Below are 23785 nucleotides of genomic sequence, written 5' to 3' on the forward strand. Positions count from 1 at the left end.
TCCATGGAACACTGTGCTGATGATATCCTCAGGGTCCGGATTTGCTAAGTCAGAGTCAGCCGTCGGAACACAGCAAGGGCACCTCTCAGCTGCTGTGTCTTTTACTCCCATTAAGCTATGAGAGGGTTGAAAGAGTCGCTTCAGAGGAGAGAGTGGCCACCCCCTGCTGGCATCCCTTCACCTGGGGCTGAATGTGCCCCTCTGTGCTTCCACTCAACCTCAGGAGTTGTGCCATGCATGGGCCAGAGACTCCTATATATTAGCTGGTCTTCCTTCTTCCCCTGCCCAAGATGGGCTATTTTTCAATGCCATAATTTAACAGTGTCACTTTTTTCTGGTTATTCTTTCATTTCAATAGACTTTCATGGTCTCATGCTGACAGCATGAAGGGCTATAATTACACCAGGAAACAAGCAGTCTCACTAAAGCAAGTGAGGGTGCAAGCAGGAAGTTTCTAGACTCTTTGATAACCTCAAATTTAGAAGTCAAGTATACCTTTGAGATAAACTTTTAGGTAAGACTTAAATGTGTGTAGGGTGTGCTGGGGGACTGATGAGGAACACGGTGAAATGCATGCTGCTCGACAACATTGGAGCACAAGGGAGGAAAGAATTTCCATTTGGAAACTTGTTAACTATACACAAATAAGTAAAAAATATATTAAAAAAAGAAGACAAAAACAATTTTGCTTACCTCACTGAATTGCAGGGAAACTGCCCAACATTTAAAAAGCCATTACATTTGTTTCTCAGGCTTTGTTGAGTATTATCATAAATACTTCATATTTAAGGAATCTGTTTCAACTTAAATCATCTTCTTAGGGGCACAGGCTACTCACACTCATCCTTCACACCACTGTGGCCCAGCAATAAGGACTTTGATTTTATTTGCACGCGTGCAGACACACACAATGTTGAACAGAAAACAGAGCTCAGTTATCTTGTTTGCAAGGAAGCAGGTGTCCTGGAAAGATCTCCAGGGCTCAGCTGTGACTCTAGGTGTCATATAATGGGTTGTGACCAATGGGGGTCCATCCCTGTGGGCCTAAGAACCAATTCAATGCCAAACTGTGGTAGGGGAGGTGGTGGAAGCCTAGATCCTTATCATAGAGTGTGGAACAAGAGACCCCAACTGCTTCCCTGACAAGTACAGGAACTCTTGAGTCTGTAGCTGGTGGCTAAGGGGCCCCCACTAAGCACACCCTGACATAACATAGTCCATTTTTTTGTCTTTGTGAATGAAGGCAACTGTGAGCCTCATATTCACTCCACAACCAAACAGTTCCTGTCACTCATTGTGGGCCAGCTGTATGCCTCACTCTCTGAGAACTCATTCAGGGATATTCACAGCTGGGCTCAGAGCTTAAGCTCTGGTGACGTGAACAGGGCTGGAAGACTTGGTGTTCTGAGAATAGTGACAATTACACAAGCTTTTTATTTTTCTTTTTTTTTTCAATATACTTCTATTGATTATTTGGGAATTTTATACAGTGCATCCCAATCACACTCACCTCCCATTATCCCTAGGTCCTCCCTCCTACCTTGTGATCTCCCCTGCAAAAAAAAAAAAAAAGAAAGAAAGAAAAAGAAAAGAAAAAACGAAAGGAAGGAAAGAAGGAAGGAAGAAAGAAAGAAAGAAAGAAAGAAAGAAAAAAGAATACAGCACTCCAATTTGTGTTGCTCATATACTCACTGGTGCCTGGCCAAGCTCCCAGTGGCATCCCCCTTAAAATAATCGAGTCCTTCCCTACTGTACCCCCAGCAGAAGGCAAAAACTATAAAGAGTTACGCCTCAGCATCTTTAGAATGTTTAAGGACTCTCTTCAATAGTTTCCTATCTAGACTGTCCCATTATGAATGAGTTACTGCCCACGGAACCACTGAGAGTTTGGCCAAGAACTCCATCGGGCCCTGTATAGACAGGGGTTCAATACTGAGCAATGGGCTCATCTGTGCATAACGTATTCTCTGTCTTCACACTTCCACAGGGATGCCCATAAGATGGAGAATGGCCTGATACATGATAGGATCCAGGGGCTTTCAGAGGGACCTGAACATTTTCTCTTGGACATAGAATCCATTATTAAGAGTGTCGGGGCTCTTCTTACATCTGACAGAGCAGCGTTGTGAAGTAATGTTTATTCTTAGAATGAGCCGTGAAAATAGCCTTTCATTGAGGAAATGGTATTTTCTTCTCGAATTCAAGTATTTGCATGTTTAATTACAGTGAAGTAAAATAATCGCTCAATTATTTTTCTGAACGTGTTGTCTTTTGATGAGTACATGTAGGTGAGATCATCCTGTTGATGAACATATGGTTCATGCCTTGTGGAAGGGAGGTGACTGTGAGGGACTAGGATTTAGACAGATCCTTGGCAGGCAGGCAGCTAGGGAAGGAGCCTGCAGACAGAAAATAAAGACGATAAACTTCCACCTTCTTCCTCATCCTCCTGACCAAGAACAAAGTGATGGCAGGGTTCCTCTGCCAGCTGACTGGTCGTGGCTGCTCAGATATGTTCAAGAATTATCCTAAGTCTGTTCACCTGAAGCTGTGAGCCTATCAGCTCCCATTTCTTTGTCTAAACTGACAAACCCAAAATAAAGGGTAAGAGAGAGGATACCTATCCCAGACCATCAGAAACATTTAAAACCACAACCCTCTCGGGAAAAATGGATTTTGATTTCTGGATTTTCTTCCCACTTTGTGGGGAGTCTCTCTGTCTGTCTCTTTCTGTGTCTCTGTCCCTGCTCCTCCCTTTTCGTGTATATGTGTGTGTGCTTCTTCACTTTTAATAAAGTTTGTAACTTTCTGCTATCTGCTGCATCTAAGATGTTTCCTGTCTTTTAATTCTACAATGGGTGGGAAGATGGACCTGATGAAAACATCTGGACCAGTGGTTCTGAACCCCTGTATGGGTTGCACATAAGATATCCTGCCTATCCAATATCTGCATTAAGATTCATAACAATAGCAAAATTACAGGTATGAAGTCAATAAAATAATTTTATGGCTGGGGGTCACCACATCATGAGAAACTGTATTAAAGGATCACAGCATTAGGAGCAGAGAACCATTGCCTGAGATGGTATATCGGCAGAAGGAAAAGTTCTGTGAGAGGAGAAAACAGTGGGAGTGGACCAGACATAATCGAAGCTGTAGACGTCTCTGGTGACCATATTTAGGCTCTATAAGAAACGCTGAATTCTCCTCAAGAGACTCTACTGCATTTTTAATCTTCTTTCCATGAGAACTTTATCCACAAGGTTTTCATCTCTTGGTGAGGGAGGCAAAGGTCACCATTCCCAATCAGCACACCACCACCACTAGGAAAGAAAAGGCTGTCACACTCAAGTGTGAGCAAATATCTAAGGCAGAGTCAGATTTTCAGCAGGAAGAGCTAAGCTGGGAGAGGAGGGATATGTGTCACAGGCTCTGCATAGGGTAGCCATCCAGTGTGTGGGGTTCATTCCACAGAGGTGAGAATCCACACTTTACCCTAAACCTCTGTTCTGCACCCTCACCCCCAAAGTCTCTCTGAGCCAAGCTCTGGGGTCTCTTTCTCCTCATAGAGATTACATCTCTCAACTCCACACCATTCAGAAACGATCTCACATCCGTAGGATTTCGTAGCAAGCTCTGCCATTGCTGTGTGATAGGACCCTTTTACCATGGTGCGTTCGCACGCCAGACCACAAATGGCGATGGTTGAGACACTGCCATGGTTCAGTGCATAGACAGAGGGGAAGGGAGAATGAGATACCTGCGCCACGGCTGTTGCTGCTCCTGATGCCTTTGCAGTGAAACCCAGAAATGCAGAGATATTTAATTTTTAAAAAGATGAAAATTGGCCTTCAAAGCAATGAATGGAAAATGATCTGACCAAAAATGAAACTAGGACTCTTTTGTCTGTGATGTTAATGGGAAAAGAAAAATGGAAAGAAAATAGATTATTTAGCTCCGTCATCCATCTGTATTTCTGTCGACTAAGTTTGAAGTTCTGAATGAAACTACGTCCTTATATATCGAATGGCTTGTTAAAATTGCTGCCTAACTGCACAGCTTAACAAAACTGGGGACTTCCTCTGCATCCTTTCCCCAGGTTTATGACGGAAAGGACAGTTCCTCGCGGTCACTGGGAGTCTTCACAAAAAGTGATTTGCTGGGGCTGGTGCTAAACAGCACCTCCAACCACCTGCGGCTGGAGTTCAACACCAACGGGTCAGACACTGCCCAAGGCTTCCAGCTCACCTACACCAGTGAGTAGCCCAACCAACTGTGAACATTAACTTGGCTTTCGGTTAGGCCACAACACAACTACTACTTAGCCTTAAAATGAATTTATGTGATGGATTTCTTTGCTGGCTGTACACTGTGCACTGACTTGAAGTTTTAATTATCTCCATTGTTGATGAGACAGTAACTTGGGCATTTTAATAGAGGCCATAGTTTTACATTGGTGCATAGAGAAGGCTTCCTACTTTAAGAATAAAACAGCTTGGCCTGAAAAGGAAACATCTTGTAACATTTAGAAACAGACTGCGTATAAAATTAGAGATTTTTGTATAATGAAGCTGATCAAAACCTGATGAACATGCAGTTTATGGAGAGGAAATTTGGTATAATTACCAGTACTCTTTGAAGGACTGATTATGGTGTATATACATACATATATAATCATATACAAATAGGCACATATACAAACATATAACAACTGGGCATATGAAATATTTAGGGAGAGTGTTTGATATAATAATTAATAACCTTCGAATGATTGATATATAGTATATATACAGATCTGTATATATGTTCTCTTTTAACATTGAATTATATTTATGTATATGTATGTGTGAATGCATACGTGTGTTTATGTGCGCCATGTGAGTGGAAGTGCCTGCAGAAGCCAGAGAGTGTTGGAGTCTCTGGAACCAAAGTTACAGGTCGTTCCAAATCACCTGACATGGGTGCTGGGAACTGAACCCAAGTTCTCTGTGTAGCAGTATGCGCACTTAACTACAGAGCCATGTCTGGAGAACTCTGTGTATGCTTATAGATGTATCCATATGAGCACACACACACATGCATGTGCCAGGCTGTTATCCCTGGCGAGGACAAGGGTACCTGCCACTTTGTATCAATAAAGGAAGCAGATCAATTAAGATGCTGAGTAAATCTCAGGCAGCCCAGTTTTCCATTGAGCTGAAGGTTTGTGGCTTTGTGATATTGACTCTGGGGTCGGAGAAGTTTGAAAGTTTCATATTTAATCAGGAAGTTCATGAGGGTTTGTCAGAGCTGCTGCCTCTGCTTGAAAGATAAGCATTTGAGGGACAGGGAAGGTCACAATCCCACACCTGCTACCCTGAGCTAGTGCAGGTGTCTAACAGGAGGATGAACCACTTCAGACCCTCCTCTGTAGATGACATCACAGTTGAAGAATTGAAGAACTTTAGACAAAGGTGGGGTTACTGCCCAGTTGTATGGGAAAGCCACTGTTTCCTGTTTGTGGGTAGTGCCATTGAAATGACTCAGTAAACAGGAAGGGTTGTTAACTAATGCACACATGTAGTAGGTCGCAGGGCACATCCCAGGGCTGAATCTTGATTATACATCTCTTTGGTTGAATTCCACTTAAAAGTCTCTTTAAAGACCATGTGGATATGCATGCAGGTGGGGCCCTTGCTTGAGTGTTCCCTTTCCAACTTCATGGTCTCCATCGTGTTTGATGGCTTTTCTTTCCTTATTGGGTGTCTTCATCTCCACATGTCAACTCATCTTGGAGGACACAGGTCGATTGCGGAAAACGTTTCGGAAAAGCTTTCAGTCGTGTTCTGAGAGTAATATATAGAAGACTGCATGCCCGCACCTGGCTAGGCGACCCTCTGGTTCTCTTGCCAACAAACACCTTTTTGGTACCTTTTCTCACCAACCACATCTCCGGTCATGCTTCTTTACTGAAGATCAGGAGATGGTCACCTAGGTGACGCCCGCTCTTCTGTCACCTGCCAAACACACTGCTCCCAGCCTACAGGCAACTAAAGCTCCCACAGCATCTCCCAAGACTATTCTAGGAAAGGCATCAGGCCTGACTTACATTATGTCTGTAGCTGGTGTGACTGTTTACCTATGGGTATCCATTTATGTGTTCTCAAGGGTGTGAACAGGGCATCTGTATTCAGCCACGTTGGAACTTCAAGTGACTGGCTGTGAGATCAGAAATCTTTGTGAAATCACAAATCACCTCCCCTTTTGAAACAGCATTTAGGGGATCCCCTGGTCTCTAAATCTCTGGAGCTGGTGTTGCCTGGATGGTTGTCTTATGGTTGTGGTGACGACCATCATCATTGACAACGCTTCTGCAGTGTGATCTACCCAGCTCACACCTGCCCATGCAAATAATGAAATTCCAGATTTTTCTTTGATGTCAGCACAGCTGAGAGACTTTGGCTCCTTCAACTGTGCTGAGGACCTTTCTGAAAGCATCAATCTATTGCCCGCATGTGTATGGGCATCTTACAGGGCCTCTTTAAGTACACAGAAAGTCAGATGTCCAATAAACAGAAGAAAGGAGTATAGATACAAGTTGGTCTTGAACTCTCAGTAGTTTCTTCTGGCAAGAGAACTGACCTCTCCCCCTCACCTGCAGTTACACTTCCTTGTTCATGCCTGCAGAAGCACAAGCCTGGGAGTCTTGTTTGGACAATTGTCTCAGAACACAGTTGTGCTGTCACATGGGAAATATAGCGGTAATATAGACAGACAGGATGGTGACATGGCTGTATAATCAAAAGTATTGATTTCACATTAAAGCCCGAGATTTAAGCACTCAATAATTAGATTTAAGAAATCCCAAAGCCGGGCGGTGGTGGCGCACGCCTTTAATCCCAGCACTCGGGAGGCAGAGGCAGGCGGATCTCTGTGAGTTCGAGGCCAGCCTGGTCTACAAGAGCTAGTTCCAGGACAGGAACCAAAAGCTACGGTGAAACCCTGTCTCGAAAAACCAAAAAGAAAAAAAAAAAAGAAATCCCAAGCTCCCACAATGCGACCCAATACCTAAAACAAAGTTAGATCCCTGAAGCAGGGATCACAGGTGACCATAACTACTTTTAATAGACCTGTAATCACTTCTTGCTAGGTTTGCGTTACTCCGGGAAACATCAAGGATGTACAGTTTTGTATCTATTAATGTACACATGTAGGTGTTTACACAAACCTCAGAAGGTGAATACAGAGCCCAGTAAACACAGTGAAGTGTTTAGAAACTGGCACAGAGTATTTGTAAGTCCTTTGAAACAGATTCATATGACTCTTTACTTTGTTTGGATGCCCAGGACTTGCTAAGTCACTTTTTTCCCAATAAAGTTGAACATTTATTCAGCTCTTAAAGGGATTTTCTGAAGTTTCACCCAAGGAATTGGGCAGCAGTGTCCCAAATCTCAATTTATGACGGAAACCCAGAATTGCTGGAACACTTACTTGCAAACATTTTTATATGAATGCTCTTAAAAGAAAATGTGTTTACTGATTGATATTGATGTACACAAAAACACTGGCCACCATGATAGAGAAAAGAACAAGATTTGGCCTATTTGCAATAGATACATAAATTACTCATCTGTTAAGTAGTTAATATTAAAGGGTAAAAAGAGAAAACCAAAGGAACACTTGCTAGTAAACCTGAATTGGAAACGCTGCTTCATCCCGCAGGGGTGCCCTGGCCTGACAGATGGCATACTCCCATGATGTCACCATATCTTGGATCTATTACTCATAATCTTCTTTTATATGAGGGACGGCAATGTCCAGTTTGTGTCCCTCCATACCTCACAGGGACAAATGATCTGCCCAGACTTGCCCAGCTTTGCCCAGACTGCGGCAAAGAGGGAGTAATGAAAGACAAACACGTGTGTGGAAAAGCTGGGATTGGGTAGGTCATGTACTCTGATGGAGTTGCACATTCTGAAGCCGGGGAACTCAATGTGCTTATCCTATGCATCTGAGTGGAGGAGGCAGGTTCATTTGTAAGCAGTTGGAAGAAGAAGCAGCTGCAGATCCAGGAAGAGGAAGCTGCAGTGCATACTTTCTGTGTTTACTGTCAGCATCTGTGTGTGGACCAGGGAATGGCTTTGCCGTTTCCATGGGTCTGAGGCATGGGAGTCCTTGGCACAGCTGTGCCCATATCAACAATGCACATTTGCTGAGGACTTCATCCACTCGCCACGGTGTTCCCGAAAGGTAGTGCAGGTTTCCTCATTTCCGAGCTAAGCCCTGTGGAGCACCAAGGGCACTCACCACCTGGCCCAGGCAGGGAGGAGGAAGAACTCCACTCGACAGGTGTTTTTGTCTTGCTTCTGACAGCATTTACAAGCTTCTTCCGGTGTCAGCAGAAACTACAGTTGACTGTGGGCTATTTTGTTTTCTTAATATTTGAACAAATACGTTTTAAAGAAAATGATTAGAAAATGATTTTGACATCCTATCATGAATTCAGAATTATCTTTAAAAATTATTGTCTTCTTAAAATTCTGTAAGAACATCTCTGGAATAGCCACTCTTGATAACTCTTCACTGGGCTGGGGACGACGACTCAGAAGGTCAGTGCTTGGTGCATAAAGAGGAGGACCTGAATTCAAACCCCACAATATGTTAAAACAGGCATGACTACATGCCTGTGACCCCATATCTGCAGAGGGCAGACACACAAAAGGATTATTATTAGCTGTCAGATTTGCCCAGGGTTCAGTGAAAAACCCCATCTCAAGGGACTAAGGGAGGAGTCCATTATTAAGATATTTCTTTCATATATGCATGGCTTCGCAGCCCCCCCACACACAAACAGATACACACCCTCATATACAGACCCCCCCCTACACACACACACACACACACACACACACACTTTTCAGTACAGGATCTGCTCCAGAGCCTGAAGAAGAAGCTGGCTCCTGCTACCTTGTGCACCCTTAGTTGTTTAAATAATATGAAATAAGCAGCCAGGTGGTAGTGGCACACACCTTTTATCCCAGCACTCAAGAGGCAGAGGCAGGTGGATCTCTGTGAGTTTGAGGCCAGCCTGATCTACAAAGGGAGTTCCAGGACAGCCAGGGCTATTAACAAAGAAACCCTATCTTGCAAAACCAAATAAATAAATAAATAAGAATGCAAAGACAGCTGCCCGGGGATATCCTTCTTACAGGTAATCAGTGACAGATGTTGTGTAGCTAACGAGTACTTAGTGCTGTGCTGAGTCAATCTGTGGCTCCTGCTAGGGGGACCTGATGCTGAGGGGTCAAGTGCAGTGTCTATGAAGCTGGTCAGTAGAAAGGAGGCTGCCATCCATGTGCAGAGATGAATATAATGACATGCTCAGCTATTAGGTGTCTCTGCAGACATGGGAGAGGTCTGGTCATGGCTTCAGTCCCTAGAGAATGTTGTAATCAAGGAGTTCATCAATGTACCCAACTGTACATCACATTTGTTTGAGATTTATCTTTGGCATATTGTTACTGTGTGTGTATCTGTATGTCTGTCTGTTTCTGCCAGTTCCCCCCACCCTGCCGTGTGTGTGTTTGTGTCTTTGCATGTATGTGTGTGTCTGTATGTGTATTTGTGTATGCCTGTGTATGCTTGTATGTGTGTCTGTGAGTGTGTGTGTGTTGACAGCAGATAGTCTTCTAGAAAAAAATAAAGCATGACTGAAGGATAGAATATCCGTGAGAAAAGGTTCTTGGTGCTAGACATCTCTATACAAAAGCTGCCTACTCTTTATTTCCCTAATCAGGAATATTTTTCTCTCTTCTGTATCCTAAAAGCTCCAAATCTTTTGTCTGCATCTTTTGTTTTCTCTAATAGGATGTGTTCTTATTGAGGATCATGTCAGTCAACCTCATGTCACTGACACAGAAACTTCAGTAAGAATCAGCAGAGTTGGCTTAGCATTAGCAGAAAGGAGACATGGCAAAAAAAAAAAAAAACCTTTTCACAAGAGATACTCAGAGTCTAGTAAAGATGTGGAGAGCCAAACGCCCTCTGAGTGCAGGAGAGCATGTAGGGAAACCCGGTAGAGGAGACGATGCCTGTGCAGGAGAAGCGGAAAGATCTAGGCAGCCTTGTGAGGAGCTGATGACAGAGGCCTTCAGGACTTCCCCATCAAGGTGAGGAACACAGTGTGTGAGCAGAAAAGTCACAGAAGCCTGGGAGTCTGAGAAGGGCGAGTTCACAGTGACCCAAATGCCACTCTTCAGAGGGTTAGTATGGTTACAAATGGCCCTTGGGTGCCACCACCATCTACAAAGTCCTGAGAATAAATGAAGTCAGCCTGCTAGATTCACACTCATAAGCAGTAGCCCTGACCATCAATACTTGGACATCAGTACCTATATGTTAAGTAGTTGAGTGGTGTATTTTTAGACCTCCCCTAAGGGATCACCTTGATCACATAGGTGTCCTCAAAGGCAGTAGAAGAGCAGACAGGCAGATTCATGTTCCATATGGGAGCTTTGTAGGGATGACCAGACATCCGTCTGTGTGGAGAGCCCTGGACCAGAGGAAGCTCAAGTTCAAAGTCGCTGTGAGCACACATGCTTTTACAGTGATATGGTAAATAAGGCAACTTGCCTTCGGTGTTGGCTTTTTTTAACTAACTTCCTCCTTGATTCCTCATGTCTCAAGGGATGCCCTCATTACAGTGTGAATGTCAAGGTATCTCTTCCTGTAGAAAGAGGGTGATTTATTGATGTGGACATGGGGATCCTAGCATTCACTGACTCCATTAGTTATCTTAAATTAGGAAATTGGCATCCTGACACATATTAAGTCACAGGAGGAGGGGATGCTGTTTTGGGAAACTCTGAGAGAACCAGATGTCTGATTTCCACAAAATGACCCCCAAGAAGCCTTTGAAAGCCACTTGCTTTCCTTGGCATGGCACCAGGCCATTGTTACAAGTTTCATTTATCATTTCCTGTTTCAAAAGGGCAGGCAGTAGGATGGGCAGCCCACAATCGTGAATGCTTCCAGAATGTTATAAAGAAATGTCTGGAGTTCAAAGAGCTCTCCAGGAGATAAACACAGAGAGATGGTGGTGAAAGTCACCTCAGAGCTAAAGGAGCAGTTATGCAGGGCGGGGCTCTTGTCTCACAGGACACCTCTACAGCACGGTTTCTAGACAGGGTGACAACATGTCTCAGGAAAGGGCTGCCCGAGAGCACCCTTCCCACGACAGCACTGAATGGTTCTGGGTATTGTTGAATGACAAGCTGGACCCCAGTGGATCCCTGGGTTCAGATTATATGCAGATCACTGGTTAGTTGGAAAGAGGGAAATAGGGACAGTCACTGGTCCATACTGTATCCAACCGAGGGCCAGCTTTCTCTGGGTGGATGGTGCCCATCCTTCTGGTCCCTGAAACTGTTTCTTGTGTCCTTGCCTCAGATTCTGGTCATTCTTTATTGTGCTTAGCTATCTCTTCTTTTTACAAAGCTGCCATTATGCATTTGTCTGGCTACTGGTGGTCATTTCCCCTCTTACCTCTCAAATCACAGAGGCTTTGTTTCAAAGCGTGGAAGACACAGGCTACCTCTGATTTTCCATGATATTGAATGAGCAAATGAGCAGATTGCTTGCATGAGTGGGGATACTCTCACCCTCTGACCTTAGCATTACTGGTTGCGCCATATAGGGATGTGGGTGTCTTCTAGAAGGTCAGAGGCAGTGGGGAACATCAGTTCTAACTCCTAACCTTTCTTTGCTGTTTTTGACATAGGGAGAACAAGACACCTTGGGTTAGAGGCACCATGGTTATTGTAAGATACATGGAGAATAGGAAGCCATCCAAAATTTCAACTCTGTATTCTGCACTGTTTATCATAACTTATATTGGGAAGACTGCCTATTCATAAGTAATTTAAAGAAACCCTAAGACATAGGAAGTCGCCACGCAATTATAATTTAAAGCAAACAGAAATAGTGCCAATAGCTGGTGTCCATTCTGTAGAAAAGTCATTCATTCCTAGGCTTGGAGTCCTGAGGTTAGCTGGGATGGATAACCGACTTGAAGGGCTAATTTTCACAGTGAACTTGGAGGATATGAGAGTTCTTTGTTATACTGAGAGTGTAGACTGTGCATCTCTATCTACTCCGGGTGTGAATGTCACCTCAATCACAGCAAGGCCACAATAATTATGTGCACTTTTGTGCTTAACAACAATCCAGAGATGTTGTGACAGGATGGGAATGGCTCTCAGCTGGGTGCAGTGCTTGCTTTGCATAAACACAGCCCTGGGTTTAAGCCCTGGCATCACACAAAGCTAGGTATAGTGATATATGCCTGCAATCTGGGTACTGAGAAAGTGGTGCATGAGGATCAGAAATTCAAGACTATCCTTAGCTACATAACGAAATCAAGGCCAGGCTGGAATACACGAGACCCATCCCCAGCCCCACCCTAAAAGGAAATATAATCAACCTGAAGTGTGCACAGATAAAGATATTGTGCAATTACTGAGAACACACCAGAAGGCCAAGAGCAGGAGGGTAGAGCACATTCCATATTTATATTCCTTGACGTCAAGGGTTGACAGGTAATACTTTATAGAACTGGCTGGTGGCCAGATGAGGTTGATGTAATTTCTTCCCCCTTCCTCTGCCATACATATCCAAAGTCAATGTCTACTTCTGATAGAGATGCTACCAACCAACCTCCCTCACCGTCAATGAGACTCAAGGACTTGGGAATGTTCTCCTGTGATAACTGACAATCTTTGAAAGCTAGAATTTGGAAATTTCATACAAGTTATCAGTCCTCAAATACAAATTCTAACAATTAACTGCATAAAAAATAAAGAGTTTCCAGACATTTCTTGGTAACTATGCATAATCATTGCTGTTTTAAAGTTGAATGGGGCATGCTATTAAAAGAACTGTACCCTAAATTCTTATTCTTTTAAAAGTATTTTTAATTTGTATGTGTATGAGTATTTTGCCTAATGTATGTGGGAGCATCCCATGTGCCTGACGCAGCTACCAAATGTCAGATCCCCTTTCGTTGGAGTTAGAGATGGTTGTGAACTGCCTGATGGAGGTGCTGAGACTCAAAGCCAGGTTCTCTGAGGGACCAGCCAGTGCTCCTAGCCAGCACACCATCTCTCCTCCTTAGACTATGGTGAATTATAGTCTAGGGAATTGTAGCAGGGCAACTTACCATGCAGTGCGTAGTTCTAACAATTGTTCGCAACTGTACAGTGAACCAAGCTGAAGTGTTGAATAAAAGAGACAGGAAAACAAGAAAATAAAACTCCACAGGGGTCCATGGGAGCAGTTACAGACTTTTATTTAATTTCAATGGAGATTAAAATTGAGATAAACATAACACATTGTCTAGAGTGCTGTCATGAGACACTATCATGTCTGCATAGGCTGTATTCATATAAACAGGATTTTGCTCCCAAGTAGCCATTAATGCAGCTGGGAAAACTGCTGGAAACTGTCCTAAACATGATATGTTTTCCCATGGCTGGCTGCTAGGCAATTCTGTGAAGATATTTTAAAAATAATAGGTAGTTCTCTGTGCGTCAACTTTCTATTGATGTTAAATAAATTGCTGCACCAAAAAAGGGAAAAAAAAAAGAAAAAGAAAAAATCCAGTCCACACTCATTCACTTATGGTGCTCACACTCATTCACTTAGGGTGCTCACATTCATTCACTTAGGGTGTTCACACTCATTCACTTAGGGTGTTCACACTCATTCACTTAGGGTGTTCACACTCATTCACTTAGGGTGCTCACATTCATTCACTTAGGGTGCTCACACTTGTTCACTTACGCTGCTCTCATTCACTTTTGGTGCTCACACTCATTCACTTAGGGTGCTCACACTTACGGTGCTCACACTCGTTCACTTATGGTGTTCACACACATTCACTTAGGGTGCTCACACTCATTCACTTACGATGTTCACACTCATTCACATACGGTGCTCACACTTATTTACTTATGGTATTCACACTCATTCACTTATGGTGTCACACTCATTCACTTACAGTGCTCACACTCACTCACTTATGGAGCTACTGAGTCACAGCTGGGTTTTCCTCAGTTGTTTCACAGGCTACAATGAGGGCTGAGACCCTTTTAAAGCTCATAAACTGAGAAAGATTTAGTACGCATGGATACACACATAGTCATACACTCCATAGGTAGAAATTGTGATCTTATTTTCTAAATAATTGTGTAATATAAATAAAATTATTTAATAATTTTATAAATTTAAATAATTTTCAAAATATTGTCTGACAAAATTACATGGGCTATAATGTCCTCTTCCATGTTGTTGTTAGTGCTGTTATTTGACCTGCACAAACCTCTGGTAGCATTTACTGGCCTGTGGCTTTGTCCCACTGCCAACATTTCTTCTCTGGTCTTTCGTATACAAACTCGAGAGCCTCTTGGATTAGGCTCTCAGTAACAAAGTCCAGGAAAGCACTCTGCAGGTCCAGCTGCCCTCTGAGCACAAATATGCACACCAGGGGCTTGCAAGAAGGCAGTAAGTAAGGGTGGTTGCCACTAAGTCTGAAGTCCTGCGTTCAGATCCTCAGATCCACGTGATGGAAGGAGAGAAGAGACTCTGCCAGTTGTCCACTGACCTCTACATATACATGGTGACATGTACGTGCTCCTTACACACACACACACACACACACACACACACACAGAGCAAAAAAATGTAATGAAAACAAGAAAGATAAAAGCAAGAGCAATGAATGGACTCGTCAGGGTTTGATCTTTGAAATGATTCATCCTAACGTTTGCTGAGAAATTTATTTCTACTTTTTGCCCATAGCAACGTTTATCTCCAGTCACTGCCTCTCCTGTCACAGAAGAGGGCGTAACCCCAGCACACTATGTGTGTGTGGGGGAGGGGGGTGCTATGAGGTTTTTCTGTTCGCTGTGAATGTGTTGTTCTCATTGATTGATAAATAAAGCTGCTTTGGCCTATGGCAAAGCAGGATAGAGCCAGGCAAGAAATCCAAGCAGAGATACAGAAGAAGGGTGGAGTCTGGGGGGATGCCAGTCAGTCACCAAGGAAGCAAGATATGTAAAAATAAATAAATAAAGTAACAAGCCATGAACCACGTGGCAAACTGTAGGAAAAAATCGTTTAATTTAAATGTAAGAGTTAGCTAATAATATGCCTGAGTCATCAATCAAGCATTTACAAGTAATACTGAGTCTCTGATTGGTTATTTGGGAGCTGGCAAGTGGGAGAAAAACCTTAAATTTCAGAGTAGTCTCTGAGGGTCCATCACAGTCACATAGGAACTATGTAAGAGCAACTATGACAGCACCCAGATGAAGCTTTTGTGTAACCGGTAGAACTTGGATAGATATAAGAACCCAAAGAGAAGAATTGACCTGTGAAGCATGGTTTTTATCAGCAAGGGACTTAGAAAGATGTCTCAAATTAAGAAGAATTCGAAGTACATCCCATATTCTCATCAAAAGTGGCACCAATACGGGGTCTTAAGGTCATGATGTTGGTGTTGGAAAATAAGTACTGCTTTGGTTTTTTTGGTTGTTATTGTATGTTTTCTTCTTTTTATTTTTAAAGGTTTTTGCATGTGTGCATGTATGTGAGGGTGGTATATGTGTGTAAATGCACATACCTATGTGTATGTGCAGACAGAAACCAGAAAAGGGCATTAAACATCTTGTCCTACCACCATGTCTTCTTCCCTTGAGACTAGCTTTCTCACTGAACTTGAAGTCTGACTGCTAGCCAGGAACCCACAGCAGTCTTGCTGTCTCTGCCTCTATAGGGCTGGTATTATATATGAGAATGGAATCATCCATGTTTTTAAATGGGCACTGAAAACGTGAACTGTGGTCCTTGTGCTTACCCAACAAGCCCTCATATGCTCTGAGCTATCTCTGCAGGCCCAGGCTCTTTCTTCTGGGCTTCCTTGAGTCCCCTCTGCTCTGTGCCAAACTCTTCCTGCTGGTTATTGTTCTATGACTCCTGGCAAATAATCTTGCTTTATAATGCCTGTGCTGAAAGTATCTATCTGGTACACATGTCAGCAGGTATCTACAGCTTCTTGTCTGTCAGTCTTCTGTCCTCCAGTGTATCTACCATCTATCTATATGGTACCAATCTTTATGCTTTTAGAGCCTGTGTATCTATTATTAGTACACTCATATGTTATCCAAATGATCATCTGTTCATGATCCATCATGAGTGTCTATATTGATTACCAAGCAAGCATCACTGAGAAAAGGCATGTGCCAGTGTTTATGCGATCCATGATTTTGTATTTGAAGGAGTTACAAGGCCCTGATAGTCCAATATGAGTCATTTTTACATCAGGTAAATGAAATAGAAGTCTGTGAAGAGGCAGAGGTATATGTAGCACCTGTAGGTAGGACTGAGCCACGAGGTAAATTTCACACCCTGGAGTGGGATCAGAGAGAGTGTGACAGAATATTGACACATTGGAACAGTTACAGCTGCTCAGGACACAGCGAGACTGCTAAGCCAGAGACTCAGGCACAAGGAGGGAGAATCCTTGCATCTATTGAGGCGGCCTTAGAAAGACCCAGGTGTAGTGACAATAGGTGGCTTGGGTCGCCATCCAGTTACAATGACTGCGGTAACCCCATGGCAGCAAGGGCTTCCTGTGCGCCTGAGAACATGGAAGGTTCACTTCCCACAGGAGATGAGTGCAAAATCCAGAGCCCGAGGTACCCTTAATGAAAGGGACAATTTGGGCCTGGCAAGATAAGGATTAGTCAAGTACAAAACTGAGAGCCACCCATGTAGAGAGCATCATTGGATTTCATGGAAGAGTCTCAATAGTGAGCTGGGCTCAGGGGAGTAACGGAGGAGGGGGAATAAGGGGATGGAGTCAGAGATGGGTCCTGATGAAGTAGTCTACATCAGACAAATAAATTCTTTCTAAGTAGAATGGATTAGCTTCTGGGCACTTATAAATGGCAACAGAGTTCTTATTTTTACCTAAGATTTACCTTGACATCCTCCAGTATCTAGTTACATTCCCATAATTAATTATGAATTTTGGACTAGTTATGACTATTTTGATGAAGTTTAATTTGGGGGTTTCTGTTGAGACAATGGCCCCCAATGAATTTTCTTTAGAGGACCATGTCATGACATTCAACTTGGAAAAAAAATAGCCATAATTTTAATGGGCTGCAAACCGATGGTTTCAGACAAAATATTCTGCATTTTGGAAGAGAAATCCTGTGCCCAAAATATCTGGTGCTATGTAAAACCTGTATTGTGACGGTGTGAAGAGGGTCAGTGTGAAGGTCAAGGGGGTGATGTGTATGGCACACAGCTCTTGTGACTGCATTGCCATAACCTTCCCTTTCTCTTCAGGGAGACATGTCTGTCTGTTTCCTGTCACTTGGAATACCGCATTTTCACTCTGCTTCTGTGAGAAAAGTCAACCCATAAAACCGTATGGTGTATAATCCATTTCTTGACATAATGGCTTCCAGGGGAAATGTCACAGTGGCAATTCAAATACAATAGAGACACAGGCTGCTGAAAGAGCCTAGAAGGAACTCCAATATTTATTGTAAAACACAGTAGATACTTTATAAAGAGGAAGGCATCACTACCTTTGAGACTTCTGTTCTATATAGGAGACAAGGCCCCATCTGACCAGACAATCTGTGGCTTGCATTATAATGTCTCATTCCATAGTACTTTTTAGATAAATTGTAGGGTGACATTAAAAAATAACCATGGCCAAATCTGATAATGTTCCCAATAAGATGATGGTCTGTGTCATCTGCTGATGTGCTTCACCTTGAAATTGAAGTCTGCGTTACTCCTGCCTGCCTAGGGGTGAGGCTGCAGCAAAAACAGGATATCAATCATTGTTCCCTTCCCAGAATGAGGGCCTGGATAGCATTATTCCTCCAGTTAGGGGAGGAAATGACAGAGATGATGCCTGTCGGATTAACTCAGTGTCAAAGGGCAAGCAGCAGAGAGAGGTGGGCATACAGCCCAATCTCCCACCATTTAATTGGCTCCGTCATCTACTCTGTTAACTTCCTAATGCTTATATCATAACAAAAGTAAGCTAGGAGACTTTGCTGTGCTATTAAAAAAAAAAGTTAGATGTTTGAGTCTGGGCTAATGTAAAATTACCAAGGTCAGGACTTGGGAATTCTTGATGATCTGCAAAACCAAGTCAACCCTACTGCCTGGGGTTAGCTCAGGACTAGTCTTTGTAGTCTTTTGTATAATTGTTTAGATAGATTTTCTTAGGTTTGTGGGGCTTTTTTTTTCTCTCTTATATAAACAATTTGTTCTTTTTTTTTTACAACTGCTTTTTGCTATGATTTCATCATTCAGAACTGGTGTATGTGTTGTTGGTCAGTAGGATTTGAAGAAAGACATGAGGACCCAGGGAAAGGTGCTTAAAGACTTTGATTACACAGACTACAGTCAAGGCTTATGACTTAAGGGAGAAATAAACGAAGGCTGGCAGGTGATGTCACCAAACACTATAAAATGTCAAGTTTTATAGGAGTAGTGATGATGGAATTCACCCCCCGTTCTTGGTGGTAATAAAATCCAACAGTTACTGTCTTCATCTGTCATCAATACATTGCACTTGTACAGGGTCATCAAAGACAGTAAACGTCTCAAATACCTAGAACCCTTGTTAGGAAGGGAGCAGCACTGTGGGTCACGGGTTGACAAAGATTGGCATTTCTTACCCATGTTAAATCATCCTTCATGATGTCTTAAAAATGAAAGTCATGCAATTCATTCAAATTCAGAATTATTGTTTCTTCTACTTTACATACTTTGGCATAAGGGCATTTGATGGTTATGTGAATTGTAGCAATATTGCCAGATTTTTTGGTGATTAAATAAATATTTTTGAAAGCACCAGATTGCAAACACACCTTCCATTAGAATCCAGTGTGGGGCTATGGGACTGAAGAACCTAAAAACAGATATCAAATCAGTAAGGAACATGGAGCTTGAAGCAGGACAAGAATCTGGAGTGGTAGAACTTACCAAGACCAACAGTAAGTGCAAAGAATCACATTTGCCTCCTCAGACTTTGTTGGGCTGGGGCACAGGTGTGGGAAGAGGATGTGCCTATGGGTATCCAGAGACCAGAAGCATACTGCAATGAATGTAGGCATGGCCAACTCCCTGGACTGTCACATGTCAGTGACATCTTTTTCTAGCAATTAATCTTGGATTTTTTTTTGTCTTAAAATTAAAAAAAATCAAAGAGTACTTCCATGCTGAAAGAAATCAAGACTGTCCCCTCCTGTCTCTTCTGATAATGTGCCACAAGCTGTTTAGGCATAAAGTGTGAAGGAAAGAGCAATTGGGGTTAAGGCCCCAGTTCATAGCCCCATCAGTGTTTATGCACGTGGATACAGAAAAGGGTAAAGTTTTTAAAGTAGGTGTACCTCTCACTCCTCATCAAATGAGTGTCTTTTTATAGGACATGGAGACCATTGCAGAAACCCATAACTGGAGAAAACAGGGAAAACAGACCATGGGGTGCCCATCCAAATCGATACTCTTACAAAACAACCACTACACTTAAGACTCAGAAACATGAGGAAGAGAGGGTGGGGAGAGGGTAAGAGCAGGATGCTCAGGACATCATCTCCTGGGAGACAGTGTCTTCTGTGTATGACAGGGGCCTGCACCCAGGCTACATCTCAAGAATGATCTCCAAAACATGGCCCATATAATAACACCACCTGCAAAGGCAGATGACTGAAAGCTCACAGGGCCCCACACCTGCATGAAGAGCTACAGACAGTTAGCAGCTGCCGAGAGAAGTAGAATCAGTCCTCTCCATCAGTGAGCCCCCCCCCACACACACACACTATGGGTTATCTAACCCCAAGTAGTAAGCCTTGAACACACGCACAAACAAGCGACATTTAAGGGACTCAGGAAGTTGCATGTGTTTTTGATGTGTGTAGCAATAATAATTAAAGAATAAGAGACTATGCATATTAGAGGGAGCTGGGAGGACAAAAGAAGAGTTAGAGGGAGATAAGATAGAGGAAATGCTATAAATATTGTACTTATACATGAAATTCTCCAAAAATTTAGAATGAGTCTTTATTGTTAGATGAATTTGCCATAGTATGGCATACATTTAAAGCATTAAATCTTGTCACATAAAGATTGTAGGCAATGAGGAAGTCGCAAGTCATTCTCTGCCAATTTTATAACCTGTTCTAGAAGGAACAACACAATAGCATGGGCTACAGGGGGTTATGTATTTTTAAAGACTATTAATTTATAGAGCTCAGTGGTGGGCAGTGGTAAACAAGGAACATAACATGAACCTGAGGTTTGTATTCCAACTGACAGAGGAGATTTCTGAGACTTGGTGCTCCACAGGAAAATGGGGACCTTGGTGAAGAATCAGTGTCCTAAGACAGGACTGGGCCAGCAAGTTGGTCCCTGTCCTTTTATCAGAAATATGACAGTGGTTTCGTAAGAGATTTCACAGGAAAAAAATCTCTGTGGTTGATGGAAGCCTTTGAATGAAGTAGAAGTGGCCTTGTTCTAATGCTGAGTAGGTTATCTGGCCCTTTACTGGGAACTCCAAGGCCACAAGCTTGGTAGCTTGGGAATGTGCTACACCTGGATGCCAGGACTCCAGGGCATTCCTTCAGCTTTGATCACCTGACTAGAACCCAGTTCATTATGCATTGTGACCAATGAAACGAGAATTGAAAAGTTAAGATGGTAAAATATCTGTGGTGATCATCTCTGCAATGAGAAGCATTATCTTTTCTGGAATCTTCCACTGATGACCATGAACTTCAGTCTGAAATAAAGTCACTGTGGGTCAGGCCTATTTAGGATCAGAGATTATTGATCTGGCCTCTTAGATAATAAAGTAGCTGAAGGTATTCATTGGAAATAGCTCATTTATACAAGATTACTTCTTGTTGACTTGAACGGATAATCATTGCTTCAGTGCTATTTTTAAATGAAAGACATATCCAGACATGAAGTTGTGCAGTGTTCTTTGGAGAAAACAGAGATAAGAAAATCGTTCATGAAGAAATGCAGACAGTTTGGATGGTTAGTCATGCCTATAATCCCAGTGGCAGAGAGAGGGAAGCAGAAGAATGGCCAGGTCCAGGACAGCCAGGCCTGCCAGGGGAGAGCAAATCTCAAAACAAAGCCTGAAAAACAAAAGAAGAGTACAGGATTTTTTGTCTCTGTTGCTAGCCTGCTCGGTCTACCCAAGTCACTGGCTTTCACCAGCCAGAGTGCTTGCCTTCAGCTCATATTCCATCCTCCAGCTAAATTTACTATGACCAAAATAGAACCACTTTGTATTTCTCATGAAGATGTCTGTGCTGAAATCTATGTGATGTAAAGTAATCCATGTTTATATCTGTCTTAACATGTGCATGTGCCATGAGCATCCATACATTGGTATTGCAAGGGACCAATGGGATTCCCATTTTGAAAGCTCAATTTGTGGAGAAATCGGAGACTTCCCAGCATATATCCTATCCACGTGAATTATTATCATTAAACTCATTTTTGAAATTCCCATTGCTGCATATTTCTGATTGAATGCTATTTTTAAGTCCTAGCAATTTCTTGAGGAAATTAGGAAGTATTAAAATGGGCAGGGCACAAATTTATCTTCTTAATTTTGAGAGCATGTTTGCTAGTTGTTTTATGTGGCCAAACAGCAGATTTTATATTTCACTAAACTTGGAAATCACTACAATGCCTTTATTTTAGTTTAGTCAGTGGCAACTGTAAAGCCATTGTCTGGATTAAGATGAATACCAATTAGGTGTGATGACTGAACATAGGTTGTGGTTTATGCATTAAGGCCAGGATTGTGTAGATAGATTAAAGTAACCCTGCACCTGTTTTCAGGAAGGTTGCCTCGTACGTGGAGTAAGGTATACTATGAATGAGAAATTAAAAAAAAAAAAAACATTGGTCCTTGTGTTTATGGCAGGATTCATAAGAGATTCTAAGTATACTCAGTGCTTGGTGAGCAGCAAAAGGCAGTGTAAGCCCCTCGGAAAGGAGCTTACTTCATCTTAGGGCAAACCTGACTTCGATAGTGGTGAGCCACTCTTTGACCCACTAAGACAGAAAGTCAGCTTCTCTGGTTTCTTGAAAGGCCGGATCACTGGACGTTTAACCTGGAGAGTCTTTGTGTTCTTGGCTAGAACTTATAGGCAGACTCCAGCAGAGGGAGGAAGGCCTGGTCAAGGAGAGAGAACTTTCAATGCATGGGAGTACATACGCCAGGGAGCATGTGTGCGACTTGGAAGAAGAGATCAAATATGAGAGTTTTGTTTTACTGGTGGCATTCCATGCTGTGAAGTTTATCTTGACTTTGTGTTTCGACTTTGTGCTGAGCCCACTAAGACAACATGAATCTTCAGCAATTGAGCAGGTGACTTAAGAAGCAGCAGAGAGAAGGCTGCCTGGCGCTCAGGGTTTGCGGTCCGGCTGACAGCTTCCAGTCACTTGGAACTCCTGAGGACCCATATGGAGCTTCCTAACACTGGGCTGTGTCAGCATTGCTTGACTGCAGCTGTCGCTTCTTTGTAATTGATGCCTTCACTCCATGCTCCAGGTGACACATTTCCACATGGAGTACAGCCATTCCTTTATATCTATTAGTTCTCAAAAAATAGCATAGTAGCAATAAATTCAAGTATTATGGGTTATCTCATGTATTTATGGATAGTTTATTTATGAAGAACTCAGGGTGTTTCATAAAGTCTTTCCTCCTCCGTCTATGTAGCCACCACATTTAACCCCAAGAAACGAGATAGACCAGGTCCCGAGATGCCAAGACTCAGGCCAGAGCATTGCCAGGCAGGGTTCAACTGCCAGTCCCTCTTTCTCCTCCATCCCATTTCTCTGACTTCTGAAGCATCCCATTGAGATGCTCTCAGCCTCTTTCGGCAGGTCAACTGCTGTCTTCTTTAGCACTGCTCAGAGTCCTCAGACACGCTTCTCGGAAAGCTTTGGTTTCCTTTTGGACAGGCATAGGCAGAAGAGGGGGAGGTGGATTGAAGTCTGCGTTCAAAGCATCCTGACCTTTGCTGGAAGCCATGCCAGGAACTTCCCTGAGAGGCATAGGGGGAGTAAGTGTGGGCCAGCTAAGGTGAGGAACCTTGGCCCGGGATGTGCTGGTTGTGTTGCTCAGTCCAGAGTAGAACAGGGGCTGGGGAAATGGGACTCTCACAGTTATCTTTTGACTGACGACCAGTAAGTCCTTGGCAGGATGGTAAGTGATTAAAAAGCACATGATTCCGCATAAGCAAGAGAGGAGAGCTGCAGTCAAGCCTCTAAAAGTGTCAGGGTGTCTTCCCTAAGCACGGGGCCTCTATGAGCTCTATGGAATGAGGCCTTCTGGCCGACTGTTTCTTCAGGGCTAGCACAGGGAGCTAAAGGGCTTGGACTTCTTCTGCCTCCTGCCCTCCCTTTCCTCAGTATTTGGGTTAGAATCTGTAAGTAGATAAGAAGTATTTTTCCCTAGGAATCCCCCAGTCTCACACTGCCCCACTCCGGAGCCTGAAGGTTCGTTGACTTTGAGCATTTAACTTGACTATAGGAGTCTTGGCGCTGTGTGCTGGAGCCCTGTGGGTTCAGGCCCACATAAGATTGTGTGGCCGGTAACTGCCTTCCTTCTCACATGGCACTGAGTGTGTATACTGGCACCAACAGGAAAGTCCTTGTCAAGTGAGGGCCACATGCAGGATCATGTTTC

The 23785-nt window shown here is 43.1% G+C and overlaps 1 protein-coding gene across 2 annotated transcripts in view; it reads left to right on the plus strand.

Moving 5' to 3' along the window:
- Csmd1 (CUB and Sushi multiple domains 1) overlaps positions 1 to 23785 on the plus strand; it is a 1426468-nt gene that overhangs the window by 1182073 nt on the left and 220610 nt on the right. For both annotated transcript variants that reach the window (XM_041673587.1, XM_041673588.1), the window contains exon 23: positions 4100 to 4256. In XM_041673587.1, the coding sequence (XP_041529521.1) occupies positions 4100 to 4256 (157 nt within the window). The remainder of the gene's footprint in view (positions 1 to 4099; positions 4257 to 23785) is intronic.

This window comes from Microtus oregoni, unplaced genomic scaffold (assembly GCF_018167655.1).
Source record: "Microtus oregoni isolate MIOR12 unplaced genomic scaffold, Mior012 000024F_ref0000369, whole genome shotgun sequence".
Lineage (NCBI taxonomy): Eukaryota > Metazoa > Chordata > Mammalia > Rodentia > Cricetidae > Microtus > Microtus oregoni.